This window comes from Phlebotomus papatasi, chromosome 3 (assembly GCF_024763615.1).
Source record: "Phlebotomus papatasi isolate M1 chromosome 3, Ppap_2.1, whole genome shotgun sequence".
Classification (NCBI taxonomy): Eukaryota; Metazoa; Arthropoda; class Insecta; order Diptera; family Psychodidae; genus Phlebotomus; species Phlebotomus papatasi.
Window position 1 is genome coordinate 53,217,825 of NC_077224.1, and position 18,952 is coordinate 53,236,776.

Genomic DNA, 18,952 nt, shown 5'->3' on the forward strand with positions numbered 1-18,952 from the left:
ATGCCAGAAGAGCCACAATTGTCCAAAAAGTATTTCATTGTAGAGGAGCCTTGGAGTAGACATAGAGTAATGAAGTTCGACACTTTTCGGGATTGGATGGTGCAAACTTTTGCGGTTCCATCGTCACAATATTGCACCCATGTGTGAAATTTTCCGTAGCAGAGAATGATGTATTGCAGATTACCCAGCGCCGTGTGCACAATAAATGAACTTTCTTGCCATCTCCCGAAAATTCCCAGATGTCGCTCCACTGAGAGCTCTGGACATCTGTGAAGTGGTCGCTCTGCGGATGACGATGAATTTGCCCATGCTAGTGGGATATTGTTTGACTGGATACCAACTTTTGCCACACTCAACCCCCATCCACCGGGCATTCCGCTAGGGCTTTTGCCACTGTCGTCCCAAATAATTGTAAATTACAAATAGATTTTGTTCAACATCTGAGTGTGGTGTGTCCTTTGTACAAATATGAATGCCCAAATAAAATGGAAATTTATGGTTGTGTGGCTTTTGGGTGCCAATGACGACACAAAAGCCCTCTCCATGGTATAGTAGGGAACCTTAGCGCTTTTTCATGCAGTCCTTTTGAAATCTACCGAAAACCACCATTACTTCTTTGTGTAAAGCTCGGATTGGAGAATTGAGTGCACATGCTGGTGATTTTGGTAATTGTGGTTCATGCGATTCGGTGATTTGTGGAAAGTTCCTTTAGGTTTGATGCGTTAAACCGTGAAACGGTAACTTAAATGATTTATTTCGAGAGCCCTTGTCGATCGACGTTCTGTGAGAATGTCTATCGAATTGTTGTAACAACCAAAACGATATATTTAACAATAACGTTTCTGATTTGAGAACTCTCTCCGCTAGAAATTTATACTGTACCGATTCGAAGGTACATCAAGGAGAACTTACCTAAAAACCCGTTGGAAATTTGAACCTGAAAACCAACGAGTTGAGAAAAAGATGTGTTCCCGAAAAGGATATATATTTTAATGAAATTGAAATCCAAACATTCTGCCATTTTAAAATTCCACAAAACTTCTTTAAAAAAAAACAAAGAGTTTTTAAATCATAGTTTACGCACTGTTGTTCGCGTTGTTAAAGATTGAAGTGTCAAAAACGGTCAAGAATACTGAAAACTCGAAATGAAGAAAATTCAGCGCTAAAGCAGCTGTGGAAATTTCATTTGAGACATCTGATCGATTTTCGATTAAGGGCCTTGACAGACTTGAGGATTAGCTGAGAGACGACTTAGCGTAATTCTATCCGATTAATGGTTATACCGTTATACCGCATTTCTATAATTTTCCACTAAGCCGGCTCTCGGCTTAAGTTGTAAGTGTGGCTTGGGCATAGGGTAAATGTGTCAAATTTTGGCATAGTTGCATGTAAGCGTCAAAGTCTCAAGTTTGAAATGTAATATTTTTAATACGAATTGATTTTTTTATTCCTTCTTCTTATGGAGCGTTGTTTGGAACCTTCTAGACTGTTTATCGTCTTTATTTACTTTAAAATCATTCTTAATACATTTTAAATTGAATAAAAATGTAAACATAGCTTTGGTGTCCTATTTCGGCCACCTTCATTCTCATAGTCTCTTGCCCTTCGGGAATTCTTTTAATCTCTTTTTCACGTCTTCTAGTTTGTCAAAGCTACATTTTTTGTTATTCTTTAGCATTGTATAATTTCTAAAGTATGTATCAACTACAAATTTATAGAAATTCAAGGAACAAAAAAGGTGGCCGGAATTGCAAGCTGGCCGGAATTTGGCACACTTACCCTAAGTATGGTTCGGCAATTTAGGTCCGATTCTAAATTACCCTATTGTATCCTACAGAACTTTATTCAGCAACGTTTGCAGTAATCACTTATCGGTTTTTTCGGAACTTTAAAAAAAAAATGATTTTTTTCTGACACTTTAGAGGAAAAAAAACTTCAGAAGGGTCTAGGAATTTTCTTTGGGATACTTGTCTTCAAATTATCCTTAAAAAGGTTAACGAATAATCGAAGAAATATGTCTCTGTTATGGAAGAAGCTGAAGCCGTTGACATGTAAATTCCAACAGAGATTTCATAAGGTTTGAAGGATTGAGAAAGAATGAGCACATCTTAAGACAACTACTACCTTTCAGTATCCAGTTACATTTTCTAAATACCTCAGTCAATATGTTCTATTCTTGAAATTATAAAATTGCACTAAAATCTCAGCGAACTTAGGAGCGCTTCAGAAGGGAATTTGCATAGTAACGTTTCTAACATCCAGGATTTTCATAAACGTATCTCGTTTATTAGGAACAGGTTTATAGTCAGTACTTCTGAGATTTATTTCAAAAACTTGGATGTGTCATACGGAAACTGACCTAATTCGTATTATCTAGTTTCGATCTTTACTTATTTTTCAGTATATTTCAGCAAGGTCCTGAAAATGGTTTGGTTTTCATATTTAATCCTTCAATCTGAACATTAATTCTAACATTTTAGAGTTCGAGATCGAATACTTCCCCAATCGTGTCAATCTCCTAAACCTAAACATTCCAAAATCTTTAAGTGCATAAGCGCATTAAACCCTAAAGTGTAGGATCAAATAAGCAGGGTTGATGGCTTGCAAGCATTTCAGATGCGAAACAGTGAAAACAGTGCAATCCTACTTACCCCTGTTAATACTGCCCGGTGAGAAAGACGGTGGTCCAGCCCTTTCGGCCTCAACACCTGCTGGAACTGCCGTATTCGGAGACACTCCAACCAAGCCAGGACTGCTAGTGCTACTAACTGCAGCCACTGACACAACACCTTCCCTTGCGATATCCTGCATTACAGATGCCGCCCTGGACCCAACTCCAGCTGGCTGTAGGATCGTATATTGCTTAGAATCTGGTGATCCTACGGACTTTGTTGAGTCTTCTTCTTTCTTTATCTTCTCTTCCACAAAGGTGGGTATGTGTTCCTGATGGAGGATAGGCTGTGGCTCTACGGGGTACCCTACGAAAGTGGCTTCGGCCGGAAAGGGTCCGAGGGCAATGGGTGCCATTGTGCCATTCTTTCGGATCATATCACTGGTTGCCGACGGTGGCTTAAATGCAGAAGCCGAACCGTAAGACCCTTTGATTTGCTGTACTGAATATGAATTGCGTACCTTGCTTTGTCGCTCATCTTTGTCACCTTCTGACATGTCGATCTCCAAGTCATTGGACGAGTCATCGACAAGCTCATTGAAGTCTGGGGATGGGTAGTATTTGTCCCTAGTCTTTCCATCTCCTGCTTCATCTCTGGCCATTCGACGTCTAGCCGCCTGAATCTGGTCTGCTTTCTTATCTCTCAATGTGATGACATCTTTGAGATTTCCACCGTGGGAATCAACGTGATTGGCAGGTGGGAGAGGTGCCGTAGGGGATAATTTGTGATCTTGATGGTTCTCCTCAAAGAGATTTTGGAACGCCGGGGGATTCTCATCCTGATCATTCATTCGATAGGGATTTCTCTGTGAATCTGGCCAACTACCCGAGAGACTCTTGAGGGCGGCCTGGGTCTCCCGTATGAGCGTCTCATCATCCTGATCTTCAGAATTTTGCTTCTGGAGCCCACGCAAAGGTACTTGCTGTGATATTCCTAATGCCCTCTTCTTCTGAGCAAATGATTGACGCTCCTCTTCTTCACGACTTGGACGCTTCTTGCGTTTACCATTGTCACCACAATCAATTTCATTTTTCACCGACGGCTCATGATATTCCTCTTTCAATGCAATATTTCGCTTTGCTAGAGCCATATTTGTTTTCATTGCTGTACACGGGATATTTATTAGCTTTTGAGGAGATGATCAATCATCTGCAAAAAAAGTGGCAAAAGAACAACAATTAGTCCTTTCTAATGTATCTTCAAAGCCACTCCAAGAGTCACTCATTGCGCCAAAGAACCCAAAATCTCTGATTTGAAATTAAAAAAATGACTATAGGTTCTCTCAAGAGGTAAAGCCCTAATTAGCCGAAGACTGTCGAAACGTTGATTCAAACAAAATAATTCAGTAAAAGCCTCGAGGGTGAAACTACGTAAAATGACCCAAATTGATTAAGGTTCATATGTCAGGGTATCCCGAATGAAGGGGAACATCCCAGGAAAATACTTAACAGGTGCAATTGAAAGACAATTTGTGCGTCAATTGGAGCAAGGGTCAGAGGTTACAACCCAATTGGGCTGAGTGATGAAAGACAAATCGAAGTACTACATAAATGAATGGAACCACTATCGTCCTGTCTTGCCAGATCTTCTGGTAAAGGGTGAGGTGATGGTAAATTAGGGGATGTGAGTACTGTAAAATTGAAAAGGGGTTCCAGTGGGTGGCGATATCCATTAGTGCGTGTATGTTTTGTTTGGATCCAAGTGAGAGTGAAAGGGTTAAGGAGGTCACAAACCTACTATTTGTGTTGAATCGTAAATTTGGGGTGCACAGTTATTGATATTAAAAATTTATCGTACTCTTAAGTATCACTAATGGATGGTGTTTTCACAGTGTAGGTTGAAATTCTAAGAGAATATCAAATCAAAAACACTTTTTTAAGATTTCTTTTGAATATCTTGAATGCTTGGATTTAATTATTTTTTAATGCTGATCGAAATAGTATTTATGTCACTGTAAATAGGAAAATGTATTTATAAAATATTTATATAGGTGCTCTTAATATTAGCTTAAAACATGCATATTATATATTTTGAATTTATTATTTAAATAAAATGTGCTTATAGTTGCAATGGTCTCTAGAATATGAACTACAAGTTTCAGGATGAGGATTTCTTCATGTGCCTTAAGACTATCATTGGAGAAGATTAGAAAGTCTTGACAGAAGTTCACAAACAACCACTGAAAGTCGACGAAGAGAATTTATATTCAATTATTAATGTTTCTGTTCAAAATTTTAGCATAAAAAAGCTTCTACACTATAGTGAACTATTATCCTACCATTTTTATCATATTTGACCAAACTTTAGAAGAATTGCAAACTCTTAGCCGTATTAGATGGGATTTGAGAGAATGATTCTATGCAGGAAGGAGTTAAAGCAGTAAAATGTCGTCAAGCAAATATGAATCAATATTATTCGATTGGTATTTAGGATGGGTCTTTCTAAATCAATCTTATAAAATTTTATGTGTTGTTTGTCTTCGAAAAAACGACCTGCCTTATAGTTTGCCTACATTGACTACGACCTCATTAAAAGCATGGTATTAAAAGGATATTGGAGATAAACCCTGAGATACACCAAATGCAAAATGATTTGAATGCTGGATAAGGGTTAATATAATATGGCAAAATATTACAAAATATGTACCTAGAGATTTTATTTTTGTACAATCTCGATGACTTGAAAAACCTACACAGAAAAATATATTTCGTAAAATTGTTCGTAAATTTTTGTATATTCTAATTGAAGACTTCCGAAATGTTCGTATAACTCACAAACAAGTTCGTAAAAGTTTGTATTTTTTCACAAACATTACTCGAAAGATGACCATTTGATAAACATTTACAAACATTTGTTCATAAACACAAAAAGTTCGTAAAATTTTGTCATTTGTTCGTAAATTTTTATCAGTGCAACAAAAATATATGGACAAATGTTTGTAAAAGTACAAAACATGCTCGTCAAGTGATTATGTTACGAACAATATTTGTGAAAAAAGTACAAACTTTTACGAACTTGTTTGTAGGTTGTAGGATTTACGAACATTTCGTAAGTTTCTAATAGGAATTCACAAACATTTACGAACAATTTTACGAAAGTTTTTTTTTTCTGTGTAGTAAGTTTATTCTTCTATAACTTTGTCACAGACGAATTATTTCTATTCTAAATCGAAATGCACTTTAGAAATAGTGTTTTAAAAGCAGATTATAAAAATACCTCTTCGTTGTGGTTTACGAAAGGTGGAAAAGGCAAACTTTAGACGATGTGGGTTAGTTATAAAGTATATGACAATTAATCAAGATTTTTACCATTTTTTTCTTGACTATAATTTTTCAGTTTAAATAAACAAATTTATGGATGGAAAAGTGTCGGGCATATCCAACAACGAACTATGGATTCGTATTCCGAGGTTCCAAAAACTCTATAAATTACGAAAACTTGGTTGATTAAAGTTAAGACCGCCTCTTAAGAAAATGTTTTTTTTAATTAGTCACAAATTTATTTATTTTTTTTAAATTTAGACTGTCTTTTGTACTTGTTCCTTAAATCGTTTAAGGAGGATGAAGGTTATCTGTGCTAAGAATTTGAATCTTTGTGTCTTCTTGAAAAGTATCTAATTTAAAGTATCTAGTAAAAGTATCTAAAAGTATTAAGTTGCTATCCTTTGTTCCATATCTTCAGTTGGATCAGCAACTGTGTTAACTGCATATGCTTTGTGTTTGCATCCATTGTCAATGCTGCGCAATGATGCGTGCATTACATCGAATACTCACACAAAGCAAATACAGTTAATACTAACACAGATATTGATCCAACCGACGATATATATCTGTTTGATATAGATCATTTGACTAAACGATTAAAGATCAAAGGATTAACGATGAATCTACGGAGTAAATTTTGCGGGAATGAAGAAGGTCTATATCCGGACCGAAAGCTATGGGCACGATTACAAAGGTGTTTTAGTCTTGAAGTGAAAAAAAATCTCACGGAATCTTTCAAATCAACTCATCACACCAGTTCCTTACCCATAAGCAAATTTTACCGTTCATCTTTGACAAAATTTTCGGATCTATCAACAAATTCGGGATACGTTTATGGGGTTACCCAGATACTCTCAGTTTTTAAAAATAATTTCTTCAAGTCCAAAATCAAATAAGTGCTATCGCTTTCTAACTGGAAATAAATCGGTATTTGTAATAATTATTAAAATGATTAAAATAATATGGCTTTGAAAGGTAGCCAAACTTTTCGGTTTTCGCGACCGGTCAGCCATTACGGGTTTTGTAGAAGGTGGCTAAGAATTTTGATCGTGGGACTTTAGACAGGATGCTCCCTATCATAGACCCTTGGAGACTAAGCCTTAGGGCCCAAATAGACTCAGGCTGATCGTTGAGAATATTTAGCCTGTAAAATTTCACAGTAAAGATTTATCCGAAACTGTCATACACTGAGGGCTTAGGATCATTGACTAGTCATTTACATAAATTACCTTTATCTAATCCTTTACTGTCAAATTTTACAGGCTAAATATTCTCGAGGATCAGCCTGAGTCTATGTGGGCCGTTACGAATTGTTTGAAATCATTTGTTAGTTTATTTATTGTTCGCGGTGCAAGTGAAATACAACAGAAGTCAAGGCTAGAATTCGGTCGAATTGTTATTTCTGTAATTTTTCTATCCAGTCAAGGTTTAATGCCCTAGTAAAAATCGCATCCATGATCGCAACGTTATGTTGGTTGAAAAAGAAAAAAAAACGTCTCTAAATAATTCATTTTATATAGAGGGGTCCCAAAGATCAGAACTTGGTATCTCTTACCGTTTGATTTGTATTACATTCTCTTTGACTTCAAGCAAAATTGCATTACAGAAACAAGGAGGATTACCGCTTAGACTTCTATCATATCTAATCCAAATTTTCCCAGTACTTATTTTTAAATTATATAGCACTTGTAATATCTTTAAGAAAAACTACCTTCGAGATTGAATGAGTAATCTGAAACACTGCCTTAATTAGTGCCTGTCGTTTGAAGATTCAATGATTATGAAGTGGATTTGTGAGTTGATGATGTGATTTTGCATACAAAGGGAGAGGATTTAAGTCTTTCGCAATGTGAGTGTAAATTTTTGACGACGTAGGGTGGTAACTTTGAGGGTTGGAAACAGCTGAGATGATGGTGCGAATAACTGGTTAGTAGTCACATTCTCAAACGTGAAGAGTGATGATCAACTTATTTTGCATGTTTTGCTCCTTGTTATTCTCCTATGAAATTTATTCATTCCCCCAAGGTTTGCGGGGGTGGAGAAGTTGGATGGCGAGGATGAGCTTTAGAGACATTGACGCAGGGCTTTTTTCATGATAAAGAGATGGGCGGGTTGCAGAGATACTCATGTGTTATGTTACGTCGGGAAGCTTCCGTCAACAGCAATATATTTATCAGGCGACTTTTCACCATGTCTTGTGCTTTCCATTATTACCTGGTTCTTGTGGTGACGAAGTGGAGTGATGACGATGTTCTCCATGGGGAGGAAGTTGGATTTGGATGGAGAGATTGCCATACAAAAAGGGGTGACTGTGCAACTACATCAATCAACAAGAGCGTCAGCCATCCCCGTAAACAATCCTTTTTCCTTACCCATGCACATTTTACTCCCACGAGATGATCCAACATCATTTTCAAACTCATACCCCGAAAAAATTCTCAATATTCCAGGAGAATTACATCATCCCCTCATCTGGATCCACTGAATCCGTACAAACAGTGCCTCTCCAATATTTTCCTAAAATCGCCGGGTGGTTTTGCAGACGTCCAGATTAATTTCGTGATTAAATTTCATGAAGCTCCTGAAGAGATACAACGCGTACAACAATCAACCACATACCTCTTTTGCCCATCTCTCAGCTGGTGAATGGCTTGTTGAGGAAATTTATGGCATTTGGTTGAGACAATGAGGAAGAAGATTCTTATAAGCACCAAGGGATACTCTCCATCAAGTGCTTGGTGTTATGAGGGATCCACAAGCATGAACGATAGATACAATTTGGCACAATAATTACCCAATATTGCTCAATAATCCAATAATATTCTTCCAAGGTGCGCTTCCAACAAAGAAAATTTCCTTCTAAGACCTTCAGCGGTAATTTATTGAATTATTTTCCAATGCAATTAACCATTTAGCACACGTTACAATTGAGGATGACACATTGAGAGAACATTAAAGAGTGCAAGTAACTGATGCCAGAAATAATTTGAACAATTGTGGTGATTTTATCATTAAATCAATTGTTTGCATTATTCCTTGTTGGTATCTTTCCACTCAATATTTGGTGGAAGATTAAATAATTAAAAATTAATATATTTTTGCTCATTTACTGTGCAAGGTATAGAAAGAAAATTCCGTTGAATGAGTTTTAGTGCCTGTGTTGATATACAAAAGACTAACTAATTACATTATCCTTATGATAAATTGCAAGCGATTTTCCATCCCCTCGACGAACCGCTTATTAAATATTTATAATATCCCATTTTCATCTTTTCCCCCTATATGCCATCACCCCCACCTCCCCCCTCCCCAAACACATTGTCTTGTATATTTTGCCATACATTTGGGGATTCTTCTCAGCAACTCGTACATGCATTAATTTACCCTCTCAGGAAAATTTGTGTGCATAAATATCCAGGATGGGTAAATTCAGATGGTGGCGTTGCACTGATTTCCCAGCTTTGCACACGCTATACTATATAGGAAAATGTATGAAGATTTATTTGTACATCCTCGAATATTTATAAGATGTTCACTTAATTTTTCCATGAGCAAATTCTCACCACTATCACCGTCAAATTGAAAGACACTTTGAATATTTCATGTTAGACTTTCAGCAAGGATTTTGCGATGGGAAAAGACACCATCAGCAGCCATATGCCAATATAGTGACAATCTTCTCAATATCCTCCTTCATCCTTCAACTGACCGATTCCCGTACCGTATTTATTTGCCATGTCTCAATTCAATTCCAGAAAAGGTCTCCTATATTTTATTTACCGAATCAATCTCAATAGATAAACGAGTGGGAATATACAATAAAAAAAACCAATCGAAAGAAGACAGTTTCTTTCCGGAGGATTTTCAGCTGAACTCTCCGTTTGCGGAATATCAAGAGGGAAAGGAATTAATTACTATACTGCTATTGATTTTGAGGAATCCAACAGCTTTTTTTGCCAAATTACTCAATTCATGAGGGTCAGATCAACATTTTTTCAAACATCAATCCACCCTCAGAAGTTGGAAAACTGTATCAATACGTCTAAAGTGAATTATTTACAATTCAATAGCGCATTTTATTCCAGCACAGGGGGGTGGATAAATGCTCTGAAAATGTTATTTAACACAGAATTAGGAGAAAATAGTCAGTCTTTGAATATAGCATTTTTTCTTTTTTTTTCTTAAACTATTATTATTTTAATCAGATTAATAGAATACAACAAAATAGGATTAATAGTAAAGAAAAGATTATTATAATAGATTTTTAGACTATCCCCTATTCGGAATAAGTTTTTAAAATCCGAATAAGTTCGAAGCAGGTCTTAAAGATTATTTTCTGAAAGTGTCGCAGAATTATCACGAGTTAGTGTACACACTGAACATTATGCCCATATCACTACCTCTTAGTAAATTCCTAATTTTTATATCCAGGTTTTAAAAATTTTGAGATATAAGGGAAGAGCACCAGCGATCGGCAGCGTTCCTCAGATCGGATCGAAGGTCATTACCATATTGTTGCATCACTTCAAATGACTTTTTAAAAATTTATTAGGTACTTTTAGGTGTGATTCCTTCTAATTTACCATTTAACTCTTACAAGAATACAGTGCATTAGTTCAAATTTAATTTATACAGCCAACTTTCCGTGAGACACTTGATTAAATTCGTGACGATCGGAGGTACAACATACACAGTTGCAATTACATCTATTTTTTATTAATTTATTGTAAAAAATTAAAATTCAAATGCACAGATATATACAAATGGATCACTAATATTCTGATTAGCATACACAAAAATACCAAATAGTAGGGGAATGTAAGCATGGTTCGCACAGAGTGAACCTTCAAACGATCCAAATTTTGTCTTTGTTTGCAAAATAATTGAGCTTAATAATTATCTATCTTATGGCTAAGAAATAACGAACCAGCTCTTTGTCAACAAAGAGAAAATTTGCGTTGTTTGAAGGTTCACTCTGTGCGAACCATGCCAACTTTCCCCTATGTCTTTTAACATTCCGATCCGGGTTGCTCCTTATTTCTTTTTTGTTTTATTCTAAAAACTATTGAAACATTTTTTTCCAGTTCGTGATATTTTTATGTTTTTGTTTTAATTTTGTTAATTAATTTTTATTTTTCTAAAATATATTTTCCAAGACTTAAAAGCTCAATGAAGTGAAACGTGTTAATAAATGACTACAGACAAGATAATTTATAAAAATAATAACAATAGAAGATACTATTTTTCACTCAGGTTATCCTTTTGAGAGCCACAGACGTCAACAGAACTCATTTTAAACATTAACATTTTCCTAACATTACTCTTCGGTCATTTATAACCTAATTTTAGTGTGTATTCAAAGCTTTGTATTTTATAAGAAAAGTTTTATTTATGTTCAAATAATTCATACGTGATTACGAGTGATGAGTACGTGATTGTGTGATCGTCAATCACGTTTTAAGTTGAATTTATAGGTCAAGATTCCACCGTAAGCTTATTATCTAATTTTCAAGTTTCCACGCTTATTATATACTATACCAAGCCCTATAGTGCTTTGAGCTTGGGATTATATGGGTTATCTGGTGTAGCGACCTAAGGTTACCCTAGTTTCCAAATGTCTAGAATTTTTTAACAATAAGCGATTAAACATTGCCACTTAAGATTATCAGTTTGTTGCCCCAGGGCCCTGAGATTACGCCTTTATAGCATTATAATAAAGCGGTCTTCAGACTAGAAGTTTAGCTCAATTCCCGAAGGTCTCAGAATCTTTAATGGCAAACAATTTTATTGCTCTTTCAGAACCTAACAGGTTACTTGTCCTTAATAACCCAATCCTAAGTTAAATTTTCTAAAATATCTTGAAAGGTAAGAAATTATAACAGTTAAGCCATATGGCTAAGGCCGGCTTTAGACCTAAGGTTTAGTCCAGTTCTCGATTGCCTCGAAATTTGAAAAAGCAACCAATTTTATTGGATTTTCAAAATTTAATGGATCACTTGCCCATGATGACCAATCTTAAGTAATAATTTTCCAAAAAATCTTTTGATTGATAAGAAATTATAGAAGTTAAGCCATATGGCTAAGACTTAGGTCTGAAGCCCGTATAAGGCCCAGAACACAGAGCTCGATGATCCTGTTTCCGTATTTTGACCAAGACTGTCCCCTTAATCACATGAACACTCTTTTTTCAGTCCCACTCTATTGAGGGGAATCGACTCGCGAATTTTAAATCATAACCATTGCAATTATTCTAGAAGAACTGACTTCTACAAGTTAATCATATAATTAAATTTTAAATCGGAAAATCACTTTACATCCTAAGTTATGATTAGTAAATTAGTATTGAGTTGACATGACTTTATTGGAGTTCGTTCTAAGCTTCTGAGAATTAGTTTCCTAAATGATTCCAGATGGTAAGATAGACTGTACTAAAGCGGTATATCAGAACCGTAGATTTTATGATTGAACTTGACGAGAATTTTACATAATCTGTGGCTTTCAAAAGAGCCTTAAATAAAGGAAAATTACTTATTGTGCTCAAGGATGTAGAAGTATTGATTTTCAGTATTTGTGCATAAGAGCATAAGTACTTATTAACTCGTATCCTTCTGGCAATTTCTATAAATATATAGAAACTGTTTAATGTAGATAAAATACAGGTTTCTAACTACAAATACCTTCTAAGCCAAAATCGAATTTTATCTACTTTAACTATTTAGGAGGGATTAAGTATTAGGTTTACAGTAATAAAGACAGGCGGAAAAACAAGGTAGATAAAATCATAATAATAAAAAATATAATATTGGTATAGCGGAAGGCTTTCAGGCTTTGCATACACTCTGGCCTGGCTACAAACACTTGATATTTTCCCCATATTCGTTTGATGAATCTGACCTAACTATGGCAAATTTTGATAGCTAGTCTTAAGTCACAAATTTCCTGAAAAAAATGTCAGAACTATTAAAGGAATACGGGAAAAATATGAAGTGTTCGAAGCCTTCCCCTATACGAGAAGAAATACTAAAAACAATTTATAATATACAGGATACACAGATATTTAAAAATTGTTTCTTAGAACATATTACAAAATTTATTGAAGGTAAAAATAGAAAGATATTGAGTGGCTGAAAACATTTCTAATTTGAACTTGTAAATCAATCAGACTTTTAATTCTAAAATTCTTACTAGAAATTCTATGATTAATTTAATTTTTTATAACTCATTCAGGAATGTGTTTTAACAACAAACTTTCAGTTTTTTTTTAAATTTCATTTGAGGCGATGTTTATTTCCTTATTATTTATTATAATTTAATAATTTGCATAATGTTGCTCTTTTAAAGCACTTATCGATCAAAAAATATCTATCTATTTTCTAGGAAATAAAATCTAAAAATAGTGATTCATGATGATGATTTAAAACACGGATTATGACCTATGTTTGGATTTATTCACTTTTTTTTACACCGAAACGTCGTATGAAGTAAAAAGTGAATAAATCCAAACATATGTAGGTCATAATCCGTGTTTTAAATCATAATCAAGTACAACTAACTGACCGTACCATTCCGATAGTGATTCATTTTTTATTATTCTAAAATTCACTTAAATTGGTTGTATTTAGAATTTATGGGTATTCAGGAACAGTGTTAAACTTTTCAGTCTGATTTACCATAAAGAGACTATATATGAAGATCAGTACTTTAACTGATTTTCTCAAAAATATTCTACATATTATATTATCTGCTGTCTCTTCTATCATATCTTCAATCACTTTATTTTCAAAACTGAGCCTAGAATACCACGCAATATTGTTAGAAGCATTGAAATCAAATAAATAGCGAGCGGAAATAGAACGGAAATAGTGTATTTTTAACGGCGGCAAGATCAGAATATTATTTAGGACATAAATAATCAAACTTATTCTTTCGATTTTTGAGATCATATGCTTAAAAAGTTGACTTTGATAGTTTTTAAATAGAATTTTTCATATTTTACATTTTATCCATAATTCTTAAGAGTAAGCTTAATTAACAGCATCACTTCCCTGCCAGTTTCCCAAAAAGCGTTGTTAGTTTCACAAAATTAGTCGTAAAATTTAATTTGAAAAATTAAAAAAAAAACATATTCCACAATATTTTAACAATTTTGTAATTTAGTTTCCAAACTGAGCACAACAAGTATTTTCCCATGAAGACCGTGACTCCTGCCACTTGCTCTCCCCTTCATTCTCAATCACTTTTATATTTCTGTGGCTTTGGGCATAAAACACTCGCATTATCCACCCAAACTAAGCAAATAAATTGTGTCAACACGTCATCCGCGAAACATATTCATTCTACATGAGCCCGATCTACCCATTCACCCCATGAAAATCTCACTTGAACGTATTTATGTCATCATAAAGTGAGACGTGATAATTTTATTTTTTCACCGAAAAAACCTCAGCGGAATCCGTCGCGTTCCCATACAAAAGTCCCAGCGTTCGAACAATGTAGAATTTGCTGCTTTTTTGGGGTAGAATAGTCTAGGGGCAGGGTTTGGAGTCTTTTGCATGATGCGATTTGGGGTTGGAAGACAGGAAAAAAAAACGTTAAGGGGAGCATCAGGGAGTGATGTATGAATTTCCGAGCTGGCATGTGTGGAATAGGTGGGTGATTCTGTTAAATTGTGCATGAAATATCTCAAAAAAAAAGAAGCGTATGAGTGGCAGGTTTTTCCGCATATTTCAGAAGCTGTAGCAAAAAGTTGATCAATGGTTATTAATATGGGTTTTTTTTCGATGGATTTTTCAAGGATAATTGATAGTGGTTTAGTACGGTTGTACGTACTTCATACAACAATAAAGTGCAAGTTCATCCTTTGGATCAGTAGAAAGGTTATAAAGAGACACATTTCTCATGTTCAACAGCTTTTATTAACACTTAATTTATTTAATTGTATTAATTGATATACGAAAACTTAAACTTTGCAAGTTCACAAGAATGTTTTAAAAATTGAATTAGTAAATTCACCCAAATTGGATAGCGGAAAAATATAAAACATTTTAAAGGTTTTCGGCAATAAACGAATCATATTATATGGATTAATATGATTTGGAATTATTAATTAAAGTTATATCAGCGAATATTTTAAGACAACAAGTATTCCAGTGCGAATTATTTCATAGTTATTTTGTAAAATTTTTTAATATTAAGATCTCATTTTTCATTTAAATATATTTTGTTCTTTTTCTGCTCCGTTTATTTATTTATTTATTTGTATCATTCAAATTTTAATAATATTTTGTATTAATAAATATAATTCCCCAATACATTTTAAAACTGGGCATTTTCTCTAGCTTTTAAAATATGGGTGCGATGCGTCACATTTTTTGAGAAAGATAGGAAAAATTTAGTTGTTACGAAGCTTGGGATCGTACGAAATATGAGTATTTTCCCCTACTATTGTTTGTGGTAGTTCTAAATAAACAAAAAAATAGCTAAATTAATTTTCTTAAATAGGTTTTTTCATTATTAGGTTTTAAAATTTTAATTTAATTTTTACAGAATATAATATTAAAATTAGTTTGTTCCATAATCGGAACACCTTTCGTTTTCAATTTAAGTATCACAAAAATAAAAGCTAACAACATTACTTTTTTTTCAAACAATAGGAAATAAATATCTTTGAATTAAAACACTGTAAAAGGTTAAAGAGAAAAACTTTTCTTTTAAATTTAGAGTTGTTTAGAGATATGGAAAGCAATAAAAATCTATCTTATTTTAAAAGTAAATCCTGCTTTGCAACAGATTTGTATTTTATTAACAAGGAGGTAACTTTTAGGGAACTTAAGTGTCATTAATTAACGACTAACTAATTAAGTGATTTATTATCTAAATTAGGTAATATGAGATAATTGTAAAAAAAATGATTAGGTAATACTGTGGAAACAAAAATCAGTAAAATAATAAGCCTATTAAACAGAAATAACATATTTCTAGTTTATAAAAATTGTGAAGTACTCTTGGGAAAACAAAAACTGAGAAGATACTAACGTTCTTCATTTCTCGAGCAATAATTTAAATGATTTCTTTCTATTAACTTTCGTAGTTTTTTCTCTGACTGAAAGAAAATATAATATTAAACTTGTCGAAATGGAATATTTAATTTATCATTCTGATATTTTGCAGTCCAATCTGTTTTCTTGATTGAACAAAATTTTTATTTACTATCCAAAAATGTTTATTAAGTTTATTTATTTTAACTAAAAATCTCACAGTGAATATTATAATAAAATCTTCAAAATTAGCTAAGATAAAATCTTGTTCTTTATACTTAATTATTCAATGCGAATTAATTAATTTTCTCTGAAACTAAGAGATTATCTTAAGAATAAGTGAATATTTGCAAAAATAAATCTAATAAAATCTACAACCCATGGCATCTTTATATTTTAAAAGAAGTTGAATTAATATAAAAAATATATCTAATTACTGATACAATTTTCTTCTGAACTGACTAAAACATTATCTTGTGGTAACTATACTCTAAGTTTTCTGTCTTTGATGTTGTTCAAAAAAAAAGTCAGTGTAAATATTAAAAACCTTTTTTTCTAAATAAAATTGAGTGATTGATAAGCTTTTAAATAATATTTTATATGTATTATACGCATTTTAAACAAATTTAAGAACTAGTAATGTAACCAAAAAAGTTTTTGCATTAGATTTAAATCCACAACAGATTTTTTTTTTTTAATTTTTTTAGGCTTAGCTATCTTATTTTATTTTAAATTTGTGACCTTTTTAAGAAAAATGTTGCGATTTGTTGGAGCTAATTAAGCAAAAATTTTTTCAGCTATGGACAGTTTAAAAAATTATACTTTCGCAATAAACATCTCATGTTCCTTAAACCAAATGCAAGCTAAAGGTTTATTTCCTCAAGAAGTGAAAGAACTTATTAGTAGGTTATGATTTTATAATTTCAATTCTAAATTTCTTTAAGAAAAAAACTTTGTCTATTAAGAAATCCAATAATTTATATTCTGTTATTAAAACTACAGGTCTAAAACGCTTTTAAGTGGTGAGATCTGAGATATTTCTTGGCGTAACGTAAAGTTTATAAGGGACATGATTATGATTTTTCTGATCATTTTATTTTTTGAGATGTTTGTTTTTCAAGTTTATAATTTATATTTCAGTGAAGCTGTTTTACGTTTTTTGAAAGTTCTAAGACTTTTTATCAATTCCAAATAAAGCTGATAAGATTTCTTCGAGTTAAAATTTCAAATTTGGAGTCAGTATCTCGTTATTTTTCCCGATTAAAAATAAATCGAAAGAAAGTGCTTCTGCGGCAATTTTCCGGTGAATGCATTTGTGAAGAGTCTCTAGAAATTTCACGCTATTCCCAGTAAAACGTTTTAAGGGGTGGTTCTCTCGCTAAACAATTTTCACCCACCGGCGGATTCGTAATTCGAGAAGAGGGATTGAAAAGTCAGAAGGTTGGGCCTTGCTATTTCGACGGTTTTTGTATCCCGTGAGTCCTTTGACTCGTCAAGTGGGTGGTAATTTAGTGGTGTATTTTTTTTGACCGAAAAAGCTCTCTCTCTCTCGGAAGTTCTCCACATCAAACACGTTACTGTAATTAAGTGGATTGTGTACTTACCATCTTTCATGAAAAGAGCTCGCTGTTGACTCAATTGTGGTGACAATTAGGATTTTTTTCCCACTCACAATCTTTTACTGGTTTGTCTCATTTCACCCAAAACACTCGTCCTTCACTTCTTGGGCAACCGTTTGGGTTGAGCTCAACACTGGGGTTGAGTTCTCAATTTAGGTTTTACGGATGAGATTATGTCGCTATTTTATTGTTATACTTTTTGGCGGAAGGAAATACAGGTGACACTGTTGACGTGACGACATGCGATTCTTTAGAATCGAACAACAAAAAAATAACGGCCACGATCTAATGCGGATGATTAGCCTTTCCGTCTTTACGCTACGCTTCTGGCGTGCACCAAAATAATTTGTGAAAACGACCAAATGGGGCAAAAAAAATCACAGGAATACAAACAGTAATTTAGGTAAATTAAAATTAATAATATTTAATTGTTTGTTTGCTCTATTAATGGGATTTCTTGTAAGTTTCGTCGCGTGATTTGGATTTTTCTTTGGCTTCACTTGCACTTTCTTCCAGGCCAGAAAATTACCGCGAGAAATTGAGCCTCTGCCTTGGGCAAGGCTAAGATGTCCTATATGGCACTGCACAGAAAAAAAAAATCACTGAAATCAGCAAAGTTGATGGTTGTTGCAGAAAAAGTATTGGCAAGCACAGGTGTTAATTGATGATATAACAAAGTCAAAGTCACACACCAAGTTTTTGGGCTTGGGCTTTTTTGTTGTGTACCCCAGGATTCCCGGCAAACAACAAACAAAACAATATTGGGGTGGCAAAACAACAAACTAAATAACTTTGCACTTGGTTGAGAGTGAGAGCAAAAAGAAAAGTTAAAGACAAGAAGAAGTTAATTCAAAAGTTTTTCAAACAAAGTTTCCAATATTTTGATCATCATTTTCAGTATAGGCGAACAACAACTTTGAAAAATAAATCGCGAAACTTTCCGTTTCTTCTTTTTTTTTCTTACTTAACTTTTAGTATATTCAACTTTTGTCCAACTCTTCACCCCGCCGAAACACTTTCTTAAGGGGACAGAAAAATTAAACTTCGGTCTCCACCTGTACTACGTTCGCTGCTAACTGGCACCAAACTACATCAGACTTTTCCCAAACTTGTATAACTCTGGCAAAACTGCAGCCAAAGTGTATCTTACTTTTGTTACGGGGTAGGGTGGTGTCACCCCTTCGGTGTTGGTGTTGTGAAAAACCATGGAAAAAGTGGGGTTGATGGGGCTGTATTGGTGTGGTGGCATGTGGAACACGTGCTAAGGACTTGTTTTTCAGAGGGGCTTCTGCATGTAGTTGTAAGGGTGAATCCGGTGGAAGACACGGGTACAGCACCCACACATACACCCTCACCGCAAA

The 18,952-nt window shown here is 34.0% G+C and overlaps 1 protein-coding gene across 6 annotated transcripts in view; it reads right to left on the bottom strand.

Moving 5' to 3' along the window:
- The window catches only part of LOC129805769 (myelin transcription factor 1), a 63,052-nt gene extending 44,385 nt beyond the window's left edge, over positions 1 to 18,667 (bottom strand). For 5 of the 6 annotated variants that reach the window (XM_055853905.1, XM_055853907.1, XM_055853903.1 and 2 more), the window contains exons 1-2: positions 17,577 to 18,667; positions 2,652 to 3,821 (exon numbers count right to left, since the gene is read on the bottom strand). In XM_055853905.1, coding sequence (XP_055709880.1) covers positions 2,652 to 3,774 — 1,123 coding nt within the window. In that variant the 5' untranslated portion in view covers positions 3,775 to 3,821; positions 17,577 to 18,667. The remainder of the gene's footprint in view (positions 1 to 2,651; positions 3,822 to 17,576) is intronic. The other variant, XM_055853904.1, reaches the window with a different exon arrangement.
- Positions 18,668 to 18,952: the final 285 nt, after the last annotated feature.